This window comes from Gorilla gorilla, chromosome 9 (genome assembly GCF_029281585.2).
Source record: "Gorilla gorilla gorilla isolate KB3781 chromosome 9, NHGRI_mGorGor1-v2.1_pri, whole genome shotgun sequence".
Taxonomy (NCBI): Eukaryota; Metazoa; Chordata; class Mammalia; order Primates; family Hominidae; genus Gorilla; species Gorilla gorilla.
Window position 1 is genome coordinate 68,530,021 of NC_073233.2, and position 22,433 is coordinate 68,552,453.

A 22,433-nucleotide genomic window follows, 5' to 3' on the forward strand; every position below is an offset into this window, starting at 1 on the left:
GGTAATGGGTGTTTTTTCCCAAAGTGTTTGCCCAGGCCAGCCACACCTAAAGTGTTGGGGTACATGGCAACATATCCAAGCTTATGTACGTGGCATTTGAGGTCGGGGCAGGGAAAAATACGGAGGCACTGTGTGTATGTTATTTGTGCATAAGAATGTAACTCCTTGGCCCTAAAAACAGGACAAGGAGTGAAGTGTGTCATAAGGAACGCTGAAAACAGCCTCCTAAGAATGTGGCTTGAGAGCTTTTGCAAGGCCGCAGGTGTCTCATGACCCCACCTCAAAAAGCCATCTAGCGGATGTTTGTGGTTTAACAAGCCCTTTCAATAAATACTTGGCGGACAGATGCTGGGGCAGGCTCTCACAAGGGCGGGCTCTCAGAAGAGCTGCCCCCACCCCCTCTCCCAGCCCCCTTCAGCTGAAATTGTCTAAGAACTCATTCTTGGCGTTCACTGCAAGCTATAAGCTCTGCAAGTGGTGACCCCGACGTGATCGCCTTGAAGTTACGCGTGAAGGAGGAAAACTCATCAATTTTCGGGGAATCCCGGTAAGGGACAGTCCTGACTCCCGTCAGGAGGATGGGACCCACGCGTAAAATATCAGGGGTTGGATTATCATGGGTCAAGAAATGACCAAAGAACACAAAGTGTTTTTTAAAAACAGTGCGACAGCTACTTAAGGCTAACCAGTGCACTGCAGAGCCTGGAGCTCTACACAACGCTATGATCTTAATTCGGCAGGAATGCCCTTGGTTTCCTGATCAAGGAACCTTAGACTTGAGTCATGGAGCAGGTAGGTCACTGCCTGAAAACAGGATATGAGCAAGGTCATTTTACTGAGGTTATTGTTTTGACCACCTGGGCGCTGGTACACTCGGTGTTGTATCCTCTTTATCTGCCAGATTGCGGTGGGTCAGACTGCCCGTCTTCTCTGCCTGAAGGGAATTCAGGAGGTTTAAAGGAGAAGGAAGAACAGGAACCAACCAGGACAGCGGGAGGCGGGCGGGGGGTCCTCTCTCTACTTCATTCCCTTCTGTAGGGCATAAGGAGGATATTTTTTTCTAGTGATCATGAGGACGGACCGGAGCCTTTTCCTCCCCCTATAGAAAAGCCATTGCCCTCTTTTCCTCCACCCTTAAAGGGACCTGTATTCGTTGGCCCCGTTCAGGCAATGGCGCCTCCCATCCCCCTTGAGGAGACTGGAGGCCGCCCAAGAGATGGTTCTTGGATAAGACCTCCAGTCAGTGAATATCTATGTGATCGGGTGGTCGCGTCCTCAACGCCGACTCCTCGTCAAACTTTCTTAGTAGAGGGGTGCCTCCAAGAGGGACTTAGGAAGGGAGACTCTGAGGCGCTTTTTGGCACATTCCGTGTTATTGTTCAAAACAACAGGAGATGGCATGAGAGTTTGCTTTTTACTGTCTTTAAAGAGTTAAAGAAAAGTATCCGTGAAAACAGTGTACATTCACCGTTTAGGAAGGAGGTGATTGAGGCTCTGGGTAATGGCTATAAGATGACTCCACATGATTGGAAAATTTTGGTAAAAGTTTTGGTTTCAGCTGCAGAATATACTGTGTGGTGGAGTGAGTACAGTGATTTAGCCATGCAGCAGTCCTTGCAAAATTTGGATAATAATATCCCAATACAACTTGATATGCTATTGGGAACAGGGCCTTTTGCTTCAGCTCAGACTCAGGGTCAAGCAGGTGGCCATCTATTTCCTCAATGCTCACAGCTAGCAATACAAACATAAAAAAAAAATCCCGTAAGACAATCCCAGGGTTCCTTTATAACAGTTAAACAGGGTGCCACAGAAACATACATTAAATTTATCAACGGACTGCAAGCTGCAATTGAAAAACAGGTACCCCATCCTAAAGCTACCAAACTTCTTATGTTACAATTGGCTTTTGAAAAAGCAAATAAGGATTGTCAGACAGCAATAACTCCAGTCTAAGCCACTGCCGCTGAAATCAGTGTGTTTATTAAAGCATGCCAAAATATAGGCACTACAACTCATCTGACTCAAACTTTTGCTGCAATAATGACTGGAACCACATATTATAATTGTGACCTAACCAGGCATATGGCAAAAATAACCCTGCTACTGTTTTCCTACCTTTAAGCAAAAAACAATTTCATACTCTTCTAGCTTGTGCTCTTGATTGGCAAATCGCAATAGCTGACTTTATTGGTAATATCAGCTTTCATTTACCAGCTTCTAAGCTCCTGAACTTTTCACAAACTGTGCCTGTTAAATTTGTATCTATTGTTGTTTCTCAGCCCTTGCTTCATGCCACTACTGTCTTTACAGATGGTTTAGGAAAAACTGGAAGAGCAGCTACAGTGTGGCAATATGCCATGCAGAAATGGCAGCACAAAATCCAGGAACATTTTAAAACTACGCAACAGGCAGAGTTAGGTGCCCTGATATTGGCCTTACAAACTTTTCCTCACCAAGACATAAACATAGTTAGTGATTCCGCTTACGCGGTGTGTAGTATTACTCATTTAGATCCTGCACATGTGAAGGGCATTACTAATGAACCCCTACTAGCTTTGTTTCTCGCAGCGTAAGAGTTCCTCTGTGCCCATCATTGTGGGGAAAAGAGAGATCAGACTGTTACTGTGCCTATGTAGAAAAGGAAGACAAAAGAAACTCCATTTTGATCTGTACAAAGAAAAATTGTTATGCTTTGAGATGCTGTTAACCTGTAACTTTAGCCCCAACCCTGTGCTCACAGAAACATGTGCTGTATTGAATCAAGGTTTAAGGGATTTAGGGCTGTGCAGGATGTGCCTTGTTAACCATATGTTTGCAGACAGTATGCTTGGTAAAAGTCATCGCCATTCTCCATTCTCTGTTAACCAGGGACACGATGCACTGCGGAAAGCCGCAGGGACCTCTGCCCAAGAAAGCCTGGGTATTGTCCAAGGTTTCCCCCGACTGAGACAGCCCGAGATATGGCCTCGTGGGATTGGAAAGACCTTACCATCCCCTAGCCCGACACCCGTAAAGGGTCTGTGCTGAGGAGGATTAGTAAAAGAGGAAGGCCTCTTTGTGGTTGAGATAAGAGGAAGTCCTCTGTTTCCCGCATGTCCCTGGGAATGGAATGTCTCGGTGTAAAGCCGACTATTCGTTCTATTCTGAGATAGGAGAAAACTGCCCTGTGGCTGGAGGCGAGATATGCTGGCAGCAATACTGCTCTGTTACTCTTTACTAACTGAGATGTTTGGGTGAAGAGAAACATAAATCTAGCCTACGTGCACATCTGGGCACAGTACCTTCCCTTGAACTTATTTATGACGCAGATTCCCTTACTCACATGTTTTCCTGCTGACCTTCTCCCCACCATCACCCTGTTCACCCTATTCTTCTGCCGTACCCCCCATGCCAAGATAGTGAAAATAGTAATCAGTAAACCCTGAGGGAACTCGGAGACCGGCGCCGGTGCAGTTCCTCGCATGCTGAGTGTGCCGGACCCCTGGGCCCACCATTCTTTCTCTGTACTTTGTGTCTTATTTCTTTTCTCAGTCTCTTGTCTCCACCTGACGAGAAATACCCACAGGTGTGGAGGGGCAAGCCCCCTTCGATCATCACCCTCTTTACATCACACATATTCACTCTCATTCTGGGCTACCTGGTCCCTTATCAGAAGGGAACGCTCGAGCTAATGCTCTGGTACACACACAGATGTGGTTTGCAGACTCTCCTGCTTTTTTGCGAGTTCAAGCTGATCATGCTTTTTTCCATCAGAACGCCTGCAGTCTTAAACAACAGTTTCATTTAACACTTGCTCAAGCTCACATGATTATTAAAACTTATCCTGATTGCCAATGGCATTCTCTTTCCCCTTTTTCCTTAGGACTTGGTGCCAACCCACGAGGTCTGGTGCCTAATGCTATCTGGCAAACTGATGTTACTCAGTATCCACCCTTTGGACGTTTTAAATCTCTCCACGTTACTGTGGACACTTATATAGACCTAATACATGCTATCCCCCATGCCGGAGAAAAAACTAAAGATGCAGTTGCTCATTTGTTTGAATCTATTATGACTCCAGGCCTTCCACAAACTGTAAAACTGATAACGGCCCCTGCTATCTTAGTGCTCACTTTGGCTATGCATTGCAACTTTGGCAATAAGATCAACATACAACACAAGACTGGGATTCTCTGCAACTCAACCGGTCAGGCCATTATTAAACAAGCTCATCAAACTCCTAAAGTATATCTTAATAAACAAAAAAGGGGGAATATCGGGCCCTCTTCTCGAGAACAGGACCTGTCATTGGAGAATCGACTGACAATGACGGTGATGACTCAGAAGGCACCTGACATTACCTGGGGACAGCTAAAGAAATTGGATCAACAGGCAACTATCCGGCTTGCAGGCATAGAAGCCTCTGTAACTGCAGAGAATCAGTTTCTTATGTATCTGGGGGTAATTGGGAAAACTTCTGAGAAAGTAAGACGACATAGATGTTGGAGTGGCTGGTAATTCTTGTCCTTTGCCAAGTGGGATCACCTCAAGAACATGTTTACTGGAGTCATGTTCTAAATCTCCCTGTTTTTAATGTTATTTCATGGTGGGATGCTGACCTGCCTTTGTCATCTAATGATACTTCTTGGACAAGAGGTCGATGGATGCCCCTGTCTCACCCTTCAGTGGAAAATTTGGGATGGATTAAACTTAATAACTCCTTGGTTGTATTGTCTAGTAATCCCCCTCTTTGTTTTTCCACAATAGCACATGCTAAGTGTGTTACTCTTATTCTTCAGGAGTATCTTTACTATCAGCCTAAAAGGGATGCTAAGCTTGCAAACTTGACCTTTATTTCTGCTGTTACCACTAATCTTACTGAGGTCTCTAATGAAGCTACGCAAGTGCCTGATCTTCCTATATGCCGTCTGAGTAGGGACTGGCAATGTAAGTTTGAGGCCATTCAGTGGTCTCCATCCAGACAGCCTGCGCCATGTCAAGGGCCTGTTTGATAATGGCACCTTACTTGATTGGAGTCCCCATGGTTATCTTATGTCTGCAAATCAGACTATTGGATCTGGGAGTCCCCAGTGAGTCTATCACCTGGTCAGAGTACAGGCTTTCAGGACCAATATTACAACTAAAAGGGAAACAAGCTTTAAGCCCTGCTCATACCCAAATTTGGAGATTAGGACTTCCTTTTTTTGAATGGGTTCTTTCACATGATGAGTATGTTACTAGCAGTGGCAATTATACCCTCCGTTTCCATAATAATGTTACTGACACAGTTGTGATTTGTACTACGCACTCTTATATACTTTTGTTTGGGCAAAGTGTTCCTAATATAGAGCAGAATCAATCCTTTTATAGTAGTAAAGTCTCTTCCAGTAGTTAGTATTCTACATGCCTGTCTCATCGAAATGTTACATAGTTAAATATAACCTATGTCATGATCTTAAAATGGTGGGCAGAATTTTGGCTGCCTGTAAATTTAACATGGAGCTGGGAAGGAGATTCAACCCTGCAGCTGTTTAGAAAAGCACTGTCTCATACTCAGAAAAAAAGATTTCTGGCCACTTTAGTTGCTTTTTTAGTCTCAGCTATTATTATATTAGCAACTGCTGCTACTGCAGCTGTTTTTCTAACAAAATCTATTCACACAGCTTCAGTGGTGAACCACATGGTATATAATGTAACCCATAAATTTCAAAAACAGGTAAATATTAATCAAACTACTCTGTCTCACCTGGAGGCTCTTAAAGCCGCTGTTGAATGGCTGGGAGATCAGCAGCAGGCATTCATTACCCATCAACATTTATATTGTAATTGGCAATATAATTCTATCTATGTCACACCTCTGCCATATAATAGCTCCCAATATGCTTGGGAGAGAGTGAAAACACACCTGCAAGAGGCTTATCACAATCATTAGTCTTCTCAAATTCCCACTCTTAAGTGTAAATTTAAAAAACAACTTAAAAAATGGTCGCAGCAATTATAAACAAATACCCTTCAACAATTATAAAAAGGCTTTCAATAGTTAAACCCAAACACTTAGTTATCTGGGTTAAACATACACATTTGGGTAATGGCCAATATACTTATTCTTTTTTGTATTTGTTTGCTAGGTATGTACAAAGGGCTCTGTGCTGTCGCTCAGTGCATCTATAACCAAGAAAAAGCAATAAAAGCTTACCTCGCTTTAAATAACCAACATACTCTAAAAATTAAAGAAGGGGGAGATGTTGAGGGTGCACGGCAACATATTCAAGCTTATGTACATGGCATTTGAGGTCGGGGCATGGAATAATACTGAGGCACTCTGTGTATGTTATTTATGCATGAGAATGTAACTCCTTGACCCTAAAAACAGGACAAGGATTGAGGTGTGTAATAAGGAACGCTGAAAACAGCCTCCTAAGAAGGTGGTTTGAGAGCTTTTACAAGGTCATAGGTGTCTCATGACCCTCAAAAAGCCATCTAGTGGATGTTTGTGGTTTAACAAGCTCTTTCAATAAATACTTGGCGGACAGATGCTGGGGTGGACTCTCTCAGAAGAGCTCCCCTCCACCCCCCCTCGAGGCCCACTCAGCTGGAATTGTCTAAGAACTCATTCTTGGCGTTCACTGCAAGCTATAAACTCTGCATAAAGTTTCCATATCTACACGTTTCTTGGCTACATCAATGGTAATTGCTTGGGTGGCCAAATAGAAAGCTTCCCACAGCAGGTGGGAAGTTCCCATACCCAGGGGAATTATTGACGCTAGCTCAATAGCCGAGAGCTGAGAGGCAGGAAGTGGCAGTGAGTCCTGGTCTAGGGGTGAAGAAACCGGTACTCTAGCTAAGCTCTACCTTGCACTAGCTGTGTGTCCTTAGGTAAGTCACTTGCCCTTTCTGGGAAAAGAAGGGCATTTAAATATACACTCCTCCAGAAGGAGCTTTCTACATAATATAGCTCAGAGATTAAGAGCAAGGCCTCTGAAACCAGAGAGACTGGAATTCAAATCTCAGTCTTACCCCACCTACAGGCCCTTGACATCTTTCGCTTCTCTGAGTCTCAGCTTCCCCAGCTTTGATGAGAGCGTTTGGGGCCATCCTGGCAGGGCTGCAGTAAGCAAGGGAAGTAGGCACATTGCTTATCAACTAAAAAGCTTTATGCACATGGGTGACAATCATCATTACCATTATTATCTCCCAAGCCTTTGTTTTCCAGGCTCTCTGAGCACGATGTCTGCAGCTCCCGCCAGCAATAGAGTGTTTGTTGTCATCCCGCCAAGCAACGCCAGTGGCCTCTGCCCACCTCCAGCCATTCTGCCCACATCCATGTGCCAAGCTCCAGGGATTATGCAGTTTGAGGAGCCACCGCTGGGGGCACAGACACCAAGGGCCACACAGCCACCTGACCTGCGGCCCGTGGAGACATTCCTGACAGGAGAGCCCAAAGTTTTGGGGGTAAGAACAGCCTCTCTGCACAACCTGAGGCAGGTAGTGAGTATCCCAGCACCGGAACATGCATGCATGTTTTGGAGAGGGGAGAAGGCAGTTAACAAATATGTAGTAATGACTCAAAGATTCAGCCATGCACCAGGTAGACAAGCACTCTTCCCACATAAAGTTCACAGAGAGTAAACCAGTAAACAAATGACTCAGAAACCTCCAAAGAGAAAAGTAAGGTTGAAAACGATGACTAGGGCTAAGGGGAATACTAGCGAGGGTAGGTGGAAACTTCTCTCTGGGGAGATGACATTTAAGCCCAAACCTGGCTGTTAGATTGAAGCCAGCCATGGGAATAGCTAGTGGAAGGGCTGGAGAGGGAGGGCTCACCAGGTAGAGTGCAAAGGCCTTGAGAATGAGTGTGGCTGTTAAAGGAAGAGGGGGAAGCTCGCCATAGCTGGAATGTAATGAGCAAAGGAAAGGGGGAGATGAGATGGAATGAAAGTGGTAGATGAAAGTCAGCCCTGATAGAGCTGAAGGCACATGAAGGATTTCAATCTCAGATGGCCTTGAGCTATTGGTCTCAATAAAATACTGAAGTCATAAAATATTAGGTAGAGATAGAAAGATACATACACACATTTGCACGTGTGTGTGTATACATGTAGCGTTAAAAAGAAAAGCTTTAGTCCAGGTGAGGTGGCTCACGCCTGTAATCCCAGCACTTTGGGAGGCCGAGGCAGGCAGATCATGAAGTCAGGAGATCAAGACCAACCTGGCCAACATGGTGAAACCCCGTCTCTACTAGAAATACAAAAATTAGCTGGGTGTGGAGCCATGTGCCTGTAGTCCCAGCTACTCGGGAGGCTGAGGCAGGAGAATTGCTTGAACCCGGGAGGCGGAGATTGCAGTGAGCTGTGATCATGCCACTGCACTCCAGCCTGGGTGACAGTGTGAGACCCCATCTCAAAAAAAAAGAAAAAGAAAAGCTTTAAACAAATTAAATTTAGCAGAGTTTATGTGAGCTAAGAATAATTCAGGAATCTGGCAGCACTCAAAACCAGAAGAGGTTCAGAGAGCTCCATCCAGCTATGTGAGCAGTAAGCTCTTACAGGCCAAACACAGAAGTGAAGCAGAGAAATCTCCCGATCAGCTGCAGCTAGATGTCTGCCTTATTTGGGCATGACATCATGAGGCATTTGCCTTATTTGGGCATAGTCTGATCAGTTGGCTGAAGCTGTTTGTCATTAGCTGAAACCCAGCTATTTGTTACAAAAATATACTCCTAGGTTAGGTTTCAGTGTGTTTATGTACTGGTTGGGTTGCAGTTTGTTATGTAGGAACTCAAATTATGGAGACAGGCTAATGGCCGCCTGCTATTTTAATTATATACACACATATGTAGATTCTTCAGTATGTTCCTTGGCCTCAGTTTCTCCAAGTAGAAGATGAAAGCATAGATTAAGCAATGGTGATGATGATGAAGGTGAAGATGATGACAGCTCTTACTTACGAAGCATCTCTGAGAGGTGCACGTACTGTGCTGGGGACTTTGCATGCATCATCTCACTAGATTCTCAGCACCACCTTGTAAGAAGGGGATCATCATTCCTGTTGGACAGATTAGGAAACTGAGGTTTCTTAAGCCTAAGTCATTTGCCTAAGGCCACACAGCTGATAAATGGCATCCTGTAAACTAGGGATGGCTGACCCTAAAGTTCTACTTTCCACCCCTCTGCTTTGTGGCATCCAGGACCTCTGGCTCAAACATGCTGGAATTCTATCCAAATAGCTGCACCACATCCATTGGTGCAGAGGGGGACTGGACTGGGGGCACAGACACCAAGGGCCACACAGCCACTGACTTGTGGCCCATGGAGACAGTGGACAAAGAGGGGGTCAACAATTGCCGGAATTTCGAAGCCTCAAAGCAGACCCTGGGAACCAGAGCTCTCCCCCTCCAAAAAAAAAAAAAAATTGATGAGACAAACAAACTGCTGAAAAGCACAAAAAAGTGGAAAATACAAATAAGAGTTATGGAATGCCACCCGCTAAGAATACCACTGCAGACTTAGCTGGCCTGCCGCCTCATAGCTGGGACACTTCGGGCAAGTTACTGAACATCTCTGACCTTCAGTTTCCTCATCTCCAAAATTAGGATAATAATAACCTACCTCTGGCCGGGCACGGTGGCACACACCTGTAATCCCAGCACTTTGGGAGGCCAAAGTGGGTGGATCACCTGAGGTCAGGAGTTCGAGACCAGCCTGGCCAACATTGCAAAACCCCGTTTGTACTAAAAGTACAAAAATTAGCCAGGGGTAGTGACAGGTGCCTATAATCCCCACTACTCAGGAGGCTGAGGCAGGAGAATCACCTAAACCTGGGAGGCAGAGTTTGCAGTGAGCTGAGATGGTGCCATTGCACTCCAGCCTGGGCAACAAGAGTGAAACTCCTTCTCAAAAATAATAATAATAATAGTAATAACCTACCTCTTCTCATTAGGATTAAATGAGACCACATCTGTAAAACCCCCAGCACAGTGCTTAGCATAGACAGGCATTCAATAAGTGGCAGCTGGTGTTTCCCAAGGCATAATGGCAGTAGCTGTGGTGGTCTATCCACAGGGGAAAGATCTAAGGAAGGGGAGCAACGCTGGCGACTTGGACACCATGCCATGCTGTGCCCTGTGAGGACACTGAAAAGATGGAAGACGTGTAGCTGAAGAGAAAAAGAAGCTGAAGATTCAGGGGCTCATGTCCATGAATATCCAAACACTTGGCACTCACGTTAGAAAGAAATATATATTCCACGTGATGTTGACATGACAATTCTAGTTGTTCCCAGTCAGAACTGCCCATAAAAGGACCATGCTGGTTTGGGTAGTGGTGAGTACTGGTCACTGGAGTCCCCGTGAAAGTCATGGAGCCGGAAGTGGCTCATGGGCTCCCAGGGCTGGATTCCAGCGGTCTTCAACATCTCTTTCCACTCAGTTCCAGAATTCAATAGTTACCCAAAACGTTGCAATGTTTCTGCTATTTGGCAGACCTTTCTAGAAGCTCACACTTGGGAAAACCATCCCACTTCTGGGCATAGACTAGTAGGGTGCTGGTAAACCAACTCTTAGAAAGAGAAAAAATCCCGCTGGAGATTTCAGCAGGCTGAGAGGCAGCTGCTGCACAGGGCTGGGACGATCAGTGATGGACACTGAAATAGAAAGATGCTCTAGGAGAAGGTGCTCGCTGCAGATTGACAGGGTGGTGGGAGATGAGGAAGGGCAAGGTGAGGCATGCAGTGCAGGGAATGTTGGGCCATTGAACCGAGTCCTGAGAAAGCCAGGTAGGGACACAGCGATGCTTGAGATCCGTGGATCAGAGCAGAAAGCAGGAGGCAGGCTGGCTGAGAGAGCTGTGCTTTGTGGGTCCCGTAGGCTGCGGGGAACTAGCTTTCTCCTTAAAAGTGTCTCTATTGGTTTCTGTAATAATATCGCCTCTAAAGAACAGAATCTGAGTTTCTTTCCCAGTCGCCAACAAGCTGGAGGAGGGCGGGGCCAGCCACGCTCTCCGCGGGGCCGGCAGGGGGCGGTGTGGAACAGGGCCCGCAGCACTGAGCCTCGGGGCTTCCTGCAGACGGTGCAGATCCTCATCGGCCTCATCCACCTGGGCTTTGGCAGCGTGCTGCTCATGGTTCGCCGCGGCCACGTAGGCATCGTCTTCATCGAGGGCGGCGTCCCCTTCTGGGGAGGAGCTTGCGTGAGTGCCGGGGCCATGGAGAGGGAGGGTAGGGGGGTGCTGCCCAGGCTCACCTCTCCCCCACGCGCCCACTCCCACCATCCTCCTGGGCACAGCCTCTCCTAGGTGGGGGCCTGGAGGCACTTCCCAGAAGAACTAGAGTCTAAATCTAACTCCTTCCCCGAAACCCTCACCATAAACTTGAGCCTGACCCCACTCCTGAGGATCAAAAGCTCCCAGCAAACAGCCAGAGAAACTGCCAAAAAGGACGGGAAAGGCGGGGCACGGTGGCTCATGCCTGTAATCCCAGCACTTTGGGAGGCCGAGGCGGGCAGATCACTTGAGGTCAGGAGTTGGAGACCAGCCTGACCAACATGGTCATACCCCGTCTCTACTAAAAATACAAAAATTAGCCGGGCATGGTGGTACTTGCCTGTAATCCCAGCTACTTGGGAGGCTGAGGCAGGTGAATCGCTTTAACCCGGGAGGCGGAGGTTGCAGTGAGCTGAGATCTTGCCACTGCACTCCAGCCTGGGAAACAGAGCAAGACTCCATCTCAAAAAGAAAAAAAAAGGGATGGAGGGCATCAGGGCTGGGTCCAAACCACCTGCACTGCCCAGATCCTAAGCCTCACCCTGCAAACAAACCCCTCCTGCAGAAACCCTCTAGCTCCCTGAGTTGGGTCCCAGCCCTCCAGGAGCTCTGTTCCCTGGGAGTCCAACCAGCTCTGAAGCCCCTGAGCCCATTCCTTTGACGTCCTTCCTGCCAAACTGGCCACTCACCCGTGCCGGAAAACAGGCAGGTGAGTCCTTGTCACTGCCAACGTTAAAGGGCACTTGAGTGTATACCGCGAACCTTGGTGTTTGCACCCCCATCAATACATCACCAGAGCCTCCAGCTGCCCCAAGGAAGCACAGGCCTCAGGGTCAGGTCAACGGGGTCTGAATCTCAGCTTCACCGCATGTTAAGATGGAGTCCCTTGGGCGTGTCACTGAATCTCGAGACTCAACTTCCTCATCTAAAACTTGGGCTCATAGATCTGGCCCTGCCTACCCCATAGTTTGCAGAGGAAATCGAGAGATAATGTGCATGGTGAGTGGATTACTAACGCTAAAATTCTGCACCAAATGGTGACTGTTGAGCAAGTCCCTTTTTCGAGAGAAAGCCAGAGATTTGCATAAAAGGGGTCTCCATTGTGTGAGTGTTGGTTCCAGAACCCAGGCACAGTGACTTTCTTCCCCTGCCCAGGCTGCCTCCAGCAAGAGCACAAAATCCACCAGAATGGGGTTCAGGGAGGACAAAGTGGCTGACAACCAGATCAGGATGACATCCAGATCAGGATGGTCACCTGGCCATCCTTGGGGACAAGCTCTGGCCCTTTGAGTGGTCCCCCTGACCTGAAGGTGGAGGAAAATTTTGCAATCGGGAGAACCCATGGGGAGAAATCACAACAGGAAGAAACAAAGGGGTCACTTTCCCCTCTGAGCCCCCTCCTGCCAGGCTTTATCACAAATATGCCCAGTAAAGCTTCAAAAATGGGGGAAGGAACAAAAGCAAAAACTTGATTTTCAATCTCAGGAGACATGAGCGTCAGGAGATCCTGGCAGGACACCTGTGAGCTCCAACATTTAATCATTGTGTTGGATCTTCACATCGCTGATGTCTGGGGACCCCTGAAAGTACAGGGGTATTATGTGCATTTTTCTAGAAAGCAGGCTCATAGCTTTTCTTGGAGGCTCAAAGGAGACCTTAGTTGAAAATTCCCAGAATTCCAGGATGGTGGATGACTTGGAAGGAAAGAGGCAGTCAGCCGGCATGCGGGTGCAGCCAGGCCTCCTTCTCTATATGAACCTGGGCAAGTTGCTGCCTGTCTCTGGGGCTTGACATTCTCATCAATAAGACATCATGCCTGTCTCCAGCCCAGAGAGCTGGATTCTAAACCCAGCTGCCCTCTTGACAACTCCGCTTGATGCTGAAAAGGCAACTCAGTATATCAAAATGAAACTCTTGATTCCTGCCATAGGCTTGTCCCCAGCCCTATCCCTCCTATCACCTCCTCATCTCAGCAAATGGCACCTCCAGCCACCCAACTGCCAAAGCTAAACACATCCCAAGAATTGTCCTAGAGTCTTCTTTCCCTGCCGCGCATCTACCCCAGCAGCAGGTCGCGCCGGATTGCCCTCCAGAGCATAGCCTGAGTGTGTCCGCTTCTTCCCACCCCCATGGCCACCATGCTGAGCTACACCTGCTTGGGACCTGTAGTGACTCCTTCCTGGTCCTCTGTCTCCGTGTCACCCCAGGGCCTCGTCCACCCACCGCTGTCCCTGCGGTCTCCCCAACATGGCAGCTGAGTGCCCCCTGGAAATTGCAGACCTGCTAAGCTGCAGGCCCAGAGTGGTGCAGCGCTGCTCAGCTCCACCCTCTCAGCTCAGCAGACGCAGGGCCAGCCCCACCTCAGTGTGTCAGGCGACTGCCAAGTACATAGGTGCCATGATGCAGGTCCCTGGGCTATCCTTATGGATAGCCTCGTGCCCGGCTGTTGTCATCCCAGCTCACAGAGACAAGCCTGACACCCACCCAACCTCGAGTAGCCCCAGTGACCGCTATGACCTCATCACAGCTCTTAGCACCACTGTCTGTACTTTTCTTCACTGTTTGCTAAGTGTCAGTCTTCCCCAATTAGAACATAAGTTCCGGCCGGGCACGGTGGCTGATGCCTGTAATCCCAGCACTTTGGGAGGCCGAGTCAGGTGGATCACGAGGTCAGGAGTTCAAAACCAGCCTGACCAATATGGTGAAACCCCGTCTCTACTAAAAATACTAAAATTAGCCGGGTGTGGTGGCAGGCATATGTAGTCCCAGCTACTTGGGAGGCTGGGGCAGAAGAATTGCTTGAACCTGGGAGGCGGAGGTTGCAGTGAGCCGAGATCATACCACTGCACTCCAGCCTGGGTGACAGAGCAAGACTCCATCTTAAAAAAAAAAAAAAAAAAAGAGAAAAAAGCTCCTTGAGGGCAGAGATCTGGTCTGCCTTATTCAACTCTGTCATGTTCCTGGCACATAACTGCCACTCAGAAAATATTTGGTTTTTCTGTTTTTTGTTTTGAGACAGAGTCTCACTCTGTCCCCCAGGCTGGAGTGCAGTGGCACTATCTTGGCTCACTGCAACCTCCGCCTCCCAGGTTCAAGTGATTCTTGCTCCTTAGCCTCCCGACTAGCTGGGATTACAGGTGCACGTCACTCTGCCCAGCTCATTTTTGTATTTTTAGTAGAGACTGGAGTTTCACCATGTTGGCCAGGCTGGTCTTGAACTCTTGACTTCAAGAGATCCTCCCACCTCGGCCTCCCAAACTTCTGGGATTACAGGCATGAGCTACCACGTTCAGCCTCACTCAGTAAATGTTTGATGAGTGAATGTTTGAAGGAACAATGCCTTCCCCATGAGGCCCTGATGATATGATGTCAATGAAAACACTCACCTTGTAAGCCACAGCCCTAGTTCTCTGGACAGGGGACACCCCTACCGAGAGACCCCAAGGTGCCTGCCTGGCAGAGAAAGTGGCATCAGGAGGCTGTTGTCTCTCCCTGGCACCTCTTGACAGATCCCAAGCAGGGTCTGCCCTGCCCAGGGTCCTGGCTGAGGCCTCACCTGGTCCCCTCTCCCCATACAGTTCATCATCTCCGGATCCCTCTCAGTGGCAGCCGAGAAGAACCACACCAGTTGCCTGGTGAGTGTGAACAGGGGGACCCAGGGGCGGGGATGAGGCCACAGCTAAATCTCACTCTACCCTGCCCTTCCCATCCACTCACTCCTTCAGCTCATTCCCCAGCACTTCAGGGGACCTGCAAAGTGCCAGGGGAGGGGCACCACCCAGGCAGACCAGATGCAGACTGTGCATGTCCAGGAGAAGACAGGGATACTCTTTCAATACACAAGCCAGGGTGGAAAGTGAGGTCCATGCTCATGGTCATTCCGAGAAAGGAAAGATGCTAGAAGATCTCCTGTAAGAGTCCTACTGGGCCTTGGTGAGCAGAGAGGACTTAGAAATACCACAGGGAAAGCTGAAGAATGCACGGAGGAGTGTGGGCAGGGTCGCCACTGAAACCATGCCTGGCTCCATCCAACGAAGGCAAAGGTAGGAGAAGGAAAGTGGAAAGAAATTAGACAGAGAGATTTAATCCCATGATAGGGCTGGATTGTGGAAGGCTTGGTGCCTTCTGCAGGCACTGGGAGGTGATGGAGGCTTTGAACAGTAGGGTGTGAGCTTTATGTCAGGCTCAGAGAACACGGCAATGAAGATCATGAACACGGCAGTGAAGGTCATGAACACGGCAGCGAAGGTCATGAACACGGCAGTGAAGGTCATGGCACTTACCTTCTGGTGCCTTGTAAGACACCCGTAAAGCAAACTAACAAAGATAGTTGCCAAGCGTGAGAAGTACTGAAAGGAAGCAGGCGGGATAATGTGAGTCATTCTAAGCTCAGCTGGGACGGTCTGGAGTCCCTGAGCAGGGATCACGGAACCGAGTCTTCACAGTTCAGAAGGCAACAACGACGGAAGAGCCCAGTCGGGAAACGCCATGGCTGGACGGGAGACCAGAGTGCCGGACCATCACAGGCAAAGGGGTGGGCCGAGAGGGAGAGGCCAGGGAGGTGACTCAGAGCCTAAATACCAAGTTCAGGATTTGTTTTAAGGACAATGAGAGACCACGGAGGCTTCAGCAGGGTATTCCTTGCCCTGTTTCCATACTTGGGAGGTATCCCAGGTGCTGGGCAGAGAATGGGTTGCGGAGGGGCAGGACTAGAAGCGAGGACTCTCCGGACCAAACCCAGTGTCCCCCAGGCCATGAGCTCCAGGAGGACAAGACCTGACTTACTCTCTCCTGGACTCACAGCAATTTGCATAGTGCCTGGCATGCAGTAGGTGCTCAATAAAAGCTTTTGGCTTAATTAATCAATTAATGGATTTCTTGTGAGGCTGTTCTGATCTCAATGACCTCCTGATTGCCATTTAAAAAGAAGAATCAGGGCTCTTTAAACCTGAAGAGGTCCTAGAGTCCCCAGCCCACCCATGAATGTTTCCCCTTGGGGCAGTTTAACCAGAAGGCTCCAGCTATGGGTCACGAGACCATCAGGTTTTGGCTGCAAGGGGATGGTGACCCCTGGGTGGCTGCCTGGACCACCCCAGGAGTCACTTGCCCTGCATGCTCTTTAGACCCTGGAGTCCTAGGCCTCTCAGCCCACCCAGACTTCAGACTTCCAGTTCATGCCTCTCCTGTCTCCCCTGCCTGCTGCCCCACCAGTGTCTGCAGTGCCTCACTCCACCAGCCACTTCCTGGGACCTCATGGAAATGAACTCAACCCCTCTCCCAACCAGGCCTCAGTGTCCACAGCAAAGGGCCTCCCCCCAACCCATGCCCCTGAGCAGGCCTCAGCTGCAGCTTCTCCTGCGAGGTGCTGGGCCTGGGGGTGAGGGAGCCACAGTACGGGGTAGGCTGGAGGCTGCAAACTCCACCCAGAGAGGCTGTAAAGGAGGTGGTGCCCTTCTCCCTAGCAGCTTCCAAGAAGACGAGAGAAGGAAAGAGAGACAACAAGACCTCCTCCCGAGGTCCCAGGGGAGGAGAAGAGAAAAGGGGAGCAGTCAATGAGAACACAGCTGCATGCAGGGTGGTGTGGCCACTGCCTCCTTGGCTGTGGGAGGCAGCGTGCTGGGGGCTGGGCAGCTGAGCCACAGCCCCTGCTTTTTCTCCTTCTCTTTGCCTCTTCCCTCTGCTCCTGTCTCTCTGCTCTCTGCAGGTGAGGAGCAGCCTGGGCACCAACATCCTCAGCGTCGTGGGGGCCTTTGCTGGGACAGCCATTCTGCTCATGGATTTTGGTGTTACTAACTGGGTGGGTTGTCAGATGGCCCTCGGGGTGGGAAAACTTGGAAAATGAGGCAGCTGTGTCCAGGAGGGTAGGGAGGTGAGAGTTTGCAGCGCCAGGACGTTGGCAGAGCCTGCCAGTCCCTATAGACCCCATGAATCCATGGATCCTCTGAGCCTTCCCCAAGATAGGCATCAGAAGGAGCAAGGAGGCAGCCTGCAGGGTGAAGGGGAGGGTGCAGGACTGGTGGTAGGGGGACTGGCTGCAGGCACAGCTCTGCTCCCAACTAGCTGCGTGACCTGGGGCAAGTGGTTCTCACTCGGGGGACCCCCTTACTCTAGAACTCTGGGCTCACCTTTCTGTGGGTTTTGGTCCCCAGGATGTGGACAGGGGCTATCTGGCCGTGCTTACTATCTTCACCGTCCTGGAGTTCTTCATCGCGGTCATTGCCACTCACTTCGGGTGCCAAGCCATCCATGCCCAGGCCAGTGCAGTGAGTACCCCCACCCCCACGTCCACTAAACCTGAGCTGAGCCTCTGTGGAAGGCAGCTGGCTGGGAGCGTGCTCTGCCTCCAGCCCCCTCCCTCTGCACTCTGGGTAGCAATAAGAAGAGACAGCGCTAGGAGGGGTGTCCCATCCATGTCAGGGGGCCCAAAGAAGTCTTTGGGCTGGGCATGGTGACTCACACCCATAACCCCAGCACTTTGAAAAATGAGATGGGAGGATCTCTTGAGCCCTGGAGTTTGAGACAAGCTTGGGCAACATAAAAAGATCCTATCGCTACAAAAAAAATGTATTTTTAATTAGCCAAGTGTGGTGGTACGTGCCTGTACTCCTAGCTAGTTGGGAGGCTGAGGCAGGAGGATCGCTTGAGCCCAGGAGGTTGAGGCTGCAGTGAGCTATATGATCATACCACTGCCCTTCAGCCTGGGTGACAGAGCAAGGCTGTCTCTAAAACCAAAACAAAACCAAAGACGTCTTCACAGGTCAGTGAAGACAGGACTGCTCTCCCCGTGGCACTGGGTGCACCAGCACCCACAGGGCCACACTGCTCTGTGCAGCCCCGCAGGCAGCCTTGCAGAATGGAAGGCCCGGGCTCAGGGCATGGGGGCAGTGCTGCACCCAGAGGAGTGGGACTTTTAGGAGTTCCCAGGCCACATGGGAGATGGGGGCATCAGAGAGGGCAGCATAATGGAGATGGAAATTAAGCTTTGATTTCCAAAAAAGATGGAGGACAGTGATGACAGAAAGGGGCTGGAGTGAGTGTTCAAGGCAGGGGAACCAGTTGGAGCAAAGGCTGCCTCGGGCAGGCAAATGCAGGCCACAGGGTGGGGTGCCCTTGGCAGGGGCACGATGGGATGCATTGGGGGATTGAAGGTCTGAGCAGGGGAGCGAGCTGGTTCAGAGAAATCAGTCAAGAGGATTTGTCCAGTGCCGGAAGGTGGAGAGGGTGGACGAGCAGGGGCTCGAGGCCAGGAAGCTACAAGGAGCCTGGTGCCACGGTGCCGGCAAGAGAGAGCGAAGTCCTGAACCAGGCCAGGGCAGTCGGGAGAGAAAGAACAGCAGAGCCGGGCGTGGTGGCTCATGCCTGTAATCCCAGCACTTTGGGAGGCCGAGGCGGGCGGATCATCTGAGGTCAGGAGTTCAAGACCAGCCTGGCCAACATGATGAAACCCCGTCTCTACTAAAAATACAAAAAATTACCTGGGCGTGGTGGCAGGCGCCTGTAATCCCAGCTACTCGGGAGGCTGAGGCAGGAGAATAGCTTGAACCCAAGAGGCGGAGGTTGCAGTGAGCCGAGATCACGCCATTGCACTCCAGCCTGGGCAACAAGAGCAAAACTCTGTCTCAAAAAAAAAAAAAAGAAAAAAGAAAAGAAAAAAAAGAACAGCAGAACGTTAGCGCCTGGAGAAATGGGACTTTTGTCTGTTTTGTTCGCTGCTGTATTCCCAATGCCTGGATCATAGCTGGCCCCAGTAAATGTTGTTTGAAATATTGGTTGCACAGAGAGCCCTGAGCATGCGATTCAGACTTGCGGAATTCAGTACCAGGGCGCTGTTCTCAGATTACCCACAAGGGGGCACTATTGAGCCACTACCCTGAAGCTCCAGCGTCCTCCAGGACGCTCAGTGCTGTTTTCTTTGCAGCCTGTGATCCTGCCAAACGCCTTCAGCGCAGACTTCAACATCCCCAGCCCGGCAGCCTCTGCGCCCCCTGCCTACGACAATGTGGCATATGCCCAAGGAGTCGTCTGAGTAGCAGATGTGGCACCTGCGGGTGGAGTCCAGCCTTTTCCCTCTGGGCCCAGCCTCTCCCCACCCCCACCTTGTTCGTCAGGGGCCAGCCCCATCCCAGCTACCCTCCCTCACCACATCCACACATACTCCGGCATCTGAGTGAAGCGTGCCCAGGGACATCTCTCCCACACTTTCCCCAGTGCTTTCTTTCTAAAAGACACCCGGCTGACGTCAGGGGTGTGTGTCCTTCAGCTCCCCGAGCCCCATCACCCTTCCAGGACACCCACCTTGTGCATCTAAGCATTTCTCTGCTCATTGGGGAAATCCTGGCCTCATTGGAGACTCAGGTTCAAGGCCTGCCCTGACCCTCAGGCCTCGGGAAGGTCAGAGAGCCCGGAATCCTCCAGAATGGAAGAGTCTGACTCTGGCATTCCACAGAGGTGCCGATACCAGACCAAGGCCTCACAGCAGGGTAGTGGCCTGGCCGCAGGTCTCCTGGCCCCAAGATCAGCTCTGTCCTTTGTCATCTGTTGCCACATCCGTGGAACTCAGGTTTCCTATTTGGAAACTAGAGTATTGAACCAGATAAGGTTCATCAGGCCCTTCCAGCTCCCCAGGCTCCCTGAAGTCCTGGGTGTAGGCCAGGCATTGTCCCCCTGCTTCCTGGAAACCCTCATTTTCCTTGTCTGTAATATGAAGTCAGCATTGGCCCCGCCCCCCACCCCCCACCATCTCCCAAGGGAGGGGAGGTTTCAGGGGAGAGCTGACTCCAGCCCACTCCTGAGGCGCCACCACAGTCAGCATCGACAGGGGCACAGCAGTGGCAGTTTGGGACCTCCCTGTGCCTCTCAGCACTCCCTTCCCCACCCCCAGAGCCCAAGGACAAGGCTACCACAGAAGGTTACCACGGGACCTGGGCTTCGTCTCCAGGGGACAAGGAGACACTGTCAGCCTGGTGTTGACCAGGCCTGGTAGATGAGATGGCTTGTCTCATCCACACCACAGAAGGAAATAAACCATGTGGCTTAAATTTTGAGCTGGTCTTGTTGCCATGACTTTTTCTTTTTAACCTCAGGGGCTTCCAAGGGTCATCCCACGTTTATCAGAGGACCTGGGGAACTATCCCACTGTCACAAAAGGGCACCTCTGGGTGCCTCGCTCTGTGTGGTGTAATGCTTACACTTACTCTGTCCCCATCTCGGTTCAAACAAACACGCCTTCATATCCCCACTCCGCAACTAAGGACACTGAAGCTTAAAGGTGTTAAATTATATGCCCAAGGCCACCGAGCTAGTTAGGAGCAAAACTGGGATCCGAACCTAGTTCCATGTGACGTCAGAGTCCGTGTTCTCACCACTTGGTCTCCCCTTAGTACAAACCTAAGTTCTTCCCACCAACCCCTTTTCCTCCTTCCTTCTGTTTCTTCATCCCCAAAACTGAGGCAGGGCTGCATTCCTCAACACACTCACTTCTTCACCCAACAAACTCCACCTCCTCCTTTAAGGCCCTATTTAAATGTTGCCCCTTCTGTGAAGTCTTCCCAAAGGAAGGGTGGTCCACGTGGTAGCTAAGTGCCGTGACCACAACACTGGAATGAAGGTGGGGCAAGGGAGGTGCCATTCAAGGGGACATTCACTCTCAGGATCATGCCAGTGCAGAGTTGGTGTAAGGGGTACAACAAGCTTTGGCTTTTACAATCAAGAAAGGAGACTCGAGGATTTAGAGCTTCGAGTTTTAAGATCATTAAGTATAGAGTTGGAGGAAATGTACTTGAAGATTTAGGACCAGTTTTCTTGCCATATAAAGGAGACTAGAGACATTTCAGAACTGAGGGGAGGAGTTGGGGGAGAGAGAGGGAGAAAAAGAGAGAGGTTAGCCCCAAGCTGGGATTGCTGCCCTCTCTCCTCTGCTGACCAAATCCCTCAGGAAGTGTGTAGGCCAAAAACCACAGGTCCATTAAGAGGAATTAGAGACTACAAGGTCACTAGAGATGTCCCATATTCAGACAGCATGGAGCCACAACATAAAGATGGCTGGGGACTGTGCCTGGTGACACAATAGTCCTGCATTCCCATGCAGTATATGAGTCCAAGCGTGAGAAAGCTCCCTGTGTTTCCTGAGCTGGCCAGTGGCCGGATGTGCAATGTGGATTACGTGAGACTATAACTTTATAACAAATATGAGCAGCAAATAAGAGTGGGGACAGTGGCCACCACTGAGAGACCAGCAAGGACAAACTATACCTCAGCAGAGGCTAGCAAGGACAGATGAGGGCTAAGGGCTTATGGACTGGAAGCCATTGGAAGTGACTGAGTTATCCTCAATTGGCAAAATTAAGTTTTCTACCACTACTGAGAGTAAATGGGAGGTAGAGATATAATTTCTGTGAAAAAGAACGCTGAGAACTACAAAATGTTACTCAGAGAAATTAACAAAGATCTAAGTCAATGAGATGATATCCTGTGTTCATGAACTGAGAAGCTCAAGTTTGTTAAAATGTCAAAATTTATCTATAAATTCAATATGATTCCATTCAAAATTTTAGCAGTTTATTTTGGGGAAATTGACAAGTCAATTCTAAAATTCATATGGAAATTCAAAGGATCTTAAAAAATACAAGAAAACTTAAAGACAAAGTTGGAGGATTTAAACAACATGATTTCAAGATTTACTACTTAGCAATAATTTAGACAGCATAGTTTTAGCACAAAAATAGACAAAAAGACCAATGGAATAAAATAGAGAGCTCAGAAACAGACCCTCACATACAGTCCTTTGATCTATGGCAAAGACACCCATAATTAAGTGGATAAATGACATTCTTTTTAATCAATGGTGCTGAAGCAATTAGATATTGGCATAGAAAAAAATGGACCTTAATTCCTACCCCACACCATACATAAAAATTAATTCAGGATGAGTCACAGATCTGAATTTTATAACAAAGCAAGCTTCTAAGAGAAAACATAGGAAAATATTATTGGGGATAAGCAAAGATTTACTAAACTAGAAATGCAAAAAACACTAACCACAAAAGACATAAAAACCATAAAAGAAATTGGAGTTTATTAAAAATTAAGAGCTCTCTTTATCAAAAATCACATTATAAGTGTGAAAATGCAAAACATATACTGGGAGAGAATTTTGAAATGCATCATATCTGACATAGGTCTCATGTGCAGAAC

The 22,433-nt window shown here is 49.2% G+C and overlaps 1 protein-coding gene across 2 annotated transcripts; it reads left to right on the forward strand.

Annotated features, from left to right (window-relative positions):
• The first annotated feature begins 482 nt into the window (after positions 1–482).
• Positions 483–20,284, forward strand: MS4A15 (membrane spanning 4-domains A15). 2 transcript variants are annotated; one of them, XM_063693186.1, is made up of 7 exons: positions 483–547; positions 7,196–7,434; positions 11,046–11,168; positions 14,819–14,875; positions 16,945–17,037; positions 17,390–17,503; positions 19,159–20,284. In XM_063693186.1, the coding sequence occupies exons 2-7, from the start codon at positions 7,210–7,212 to the stop codon at positions 19,264–19,266; spliced, it is 720 nt and encodes a 239-aa protein (XP_063549256.1). In that variant the 5' UTR covers positions 483–547; positions 7,196–7,209; the 3' UTR covers positions 19,267–20,284. The 2 variants fall into 2 exon arrangements, with proteins under 2 accessions (XP_063549256.1, XP_018891530.2); XM_019035985.3 differs by lacking the exon at positions 483–547 and having other exon boundaries at positions 7,182–7,434.
• Positions 20,285–22,433: the final 2,149 nt, after the last annotated feature.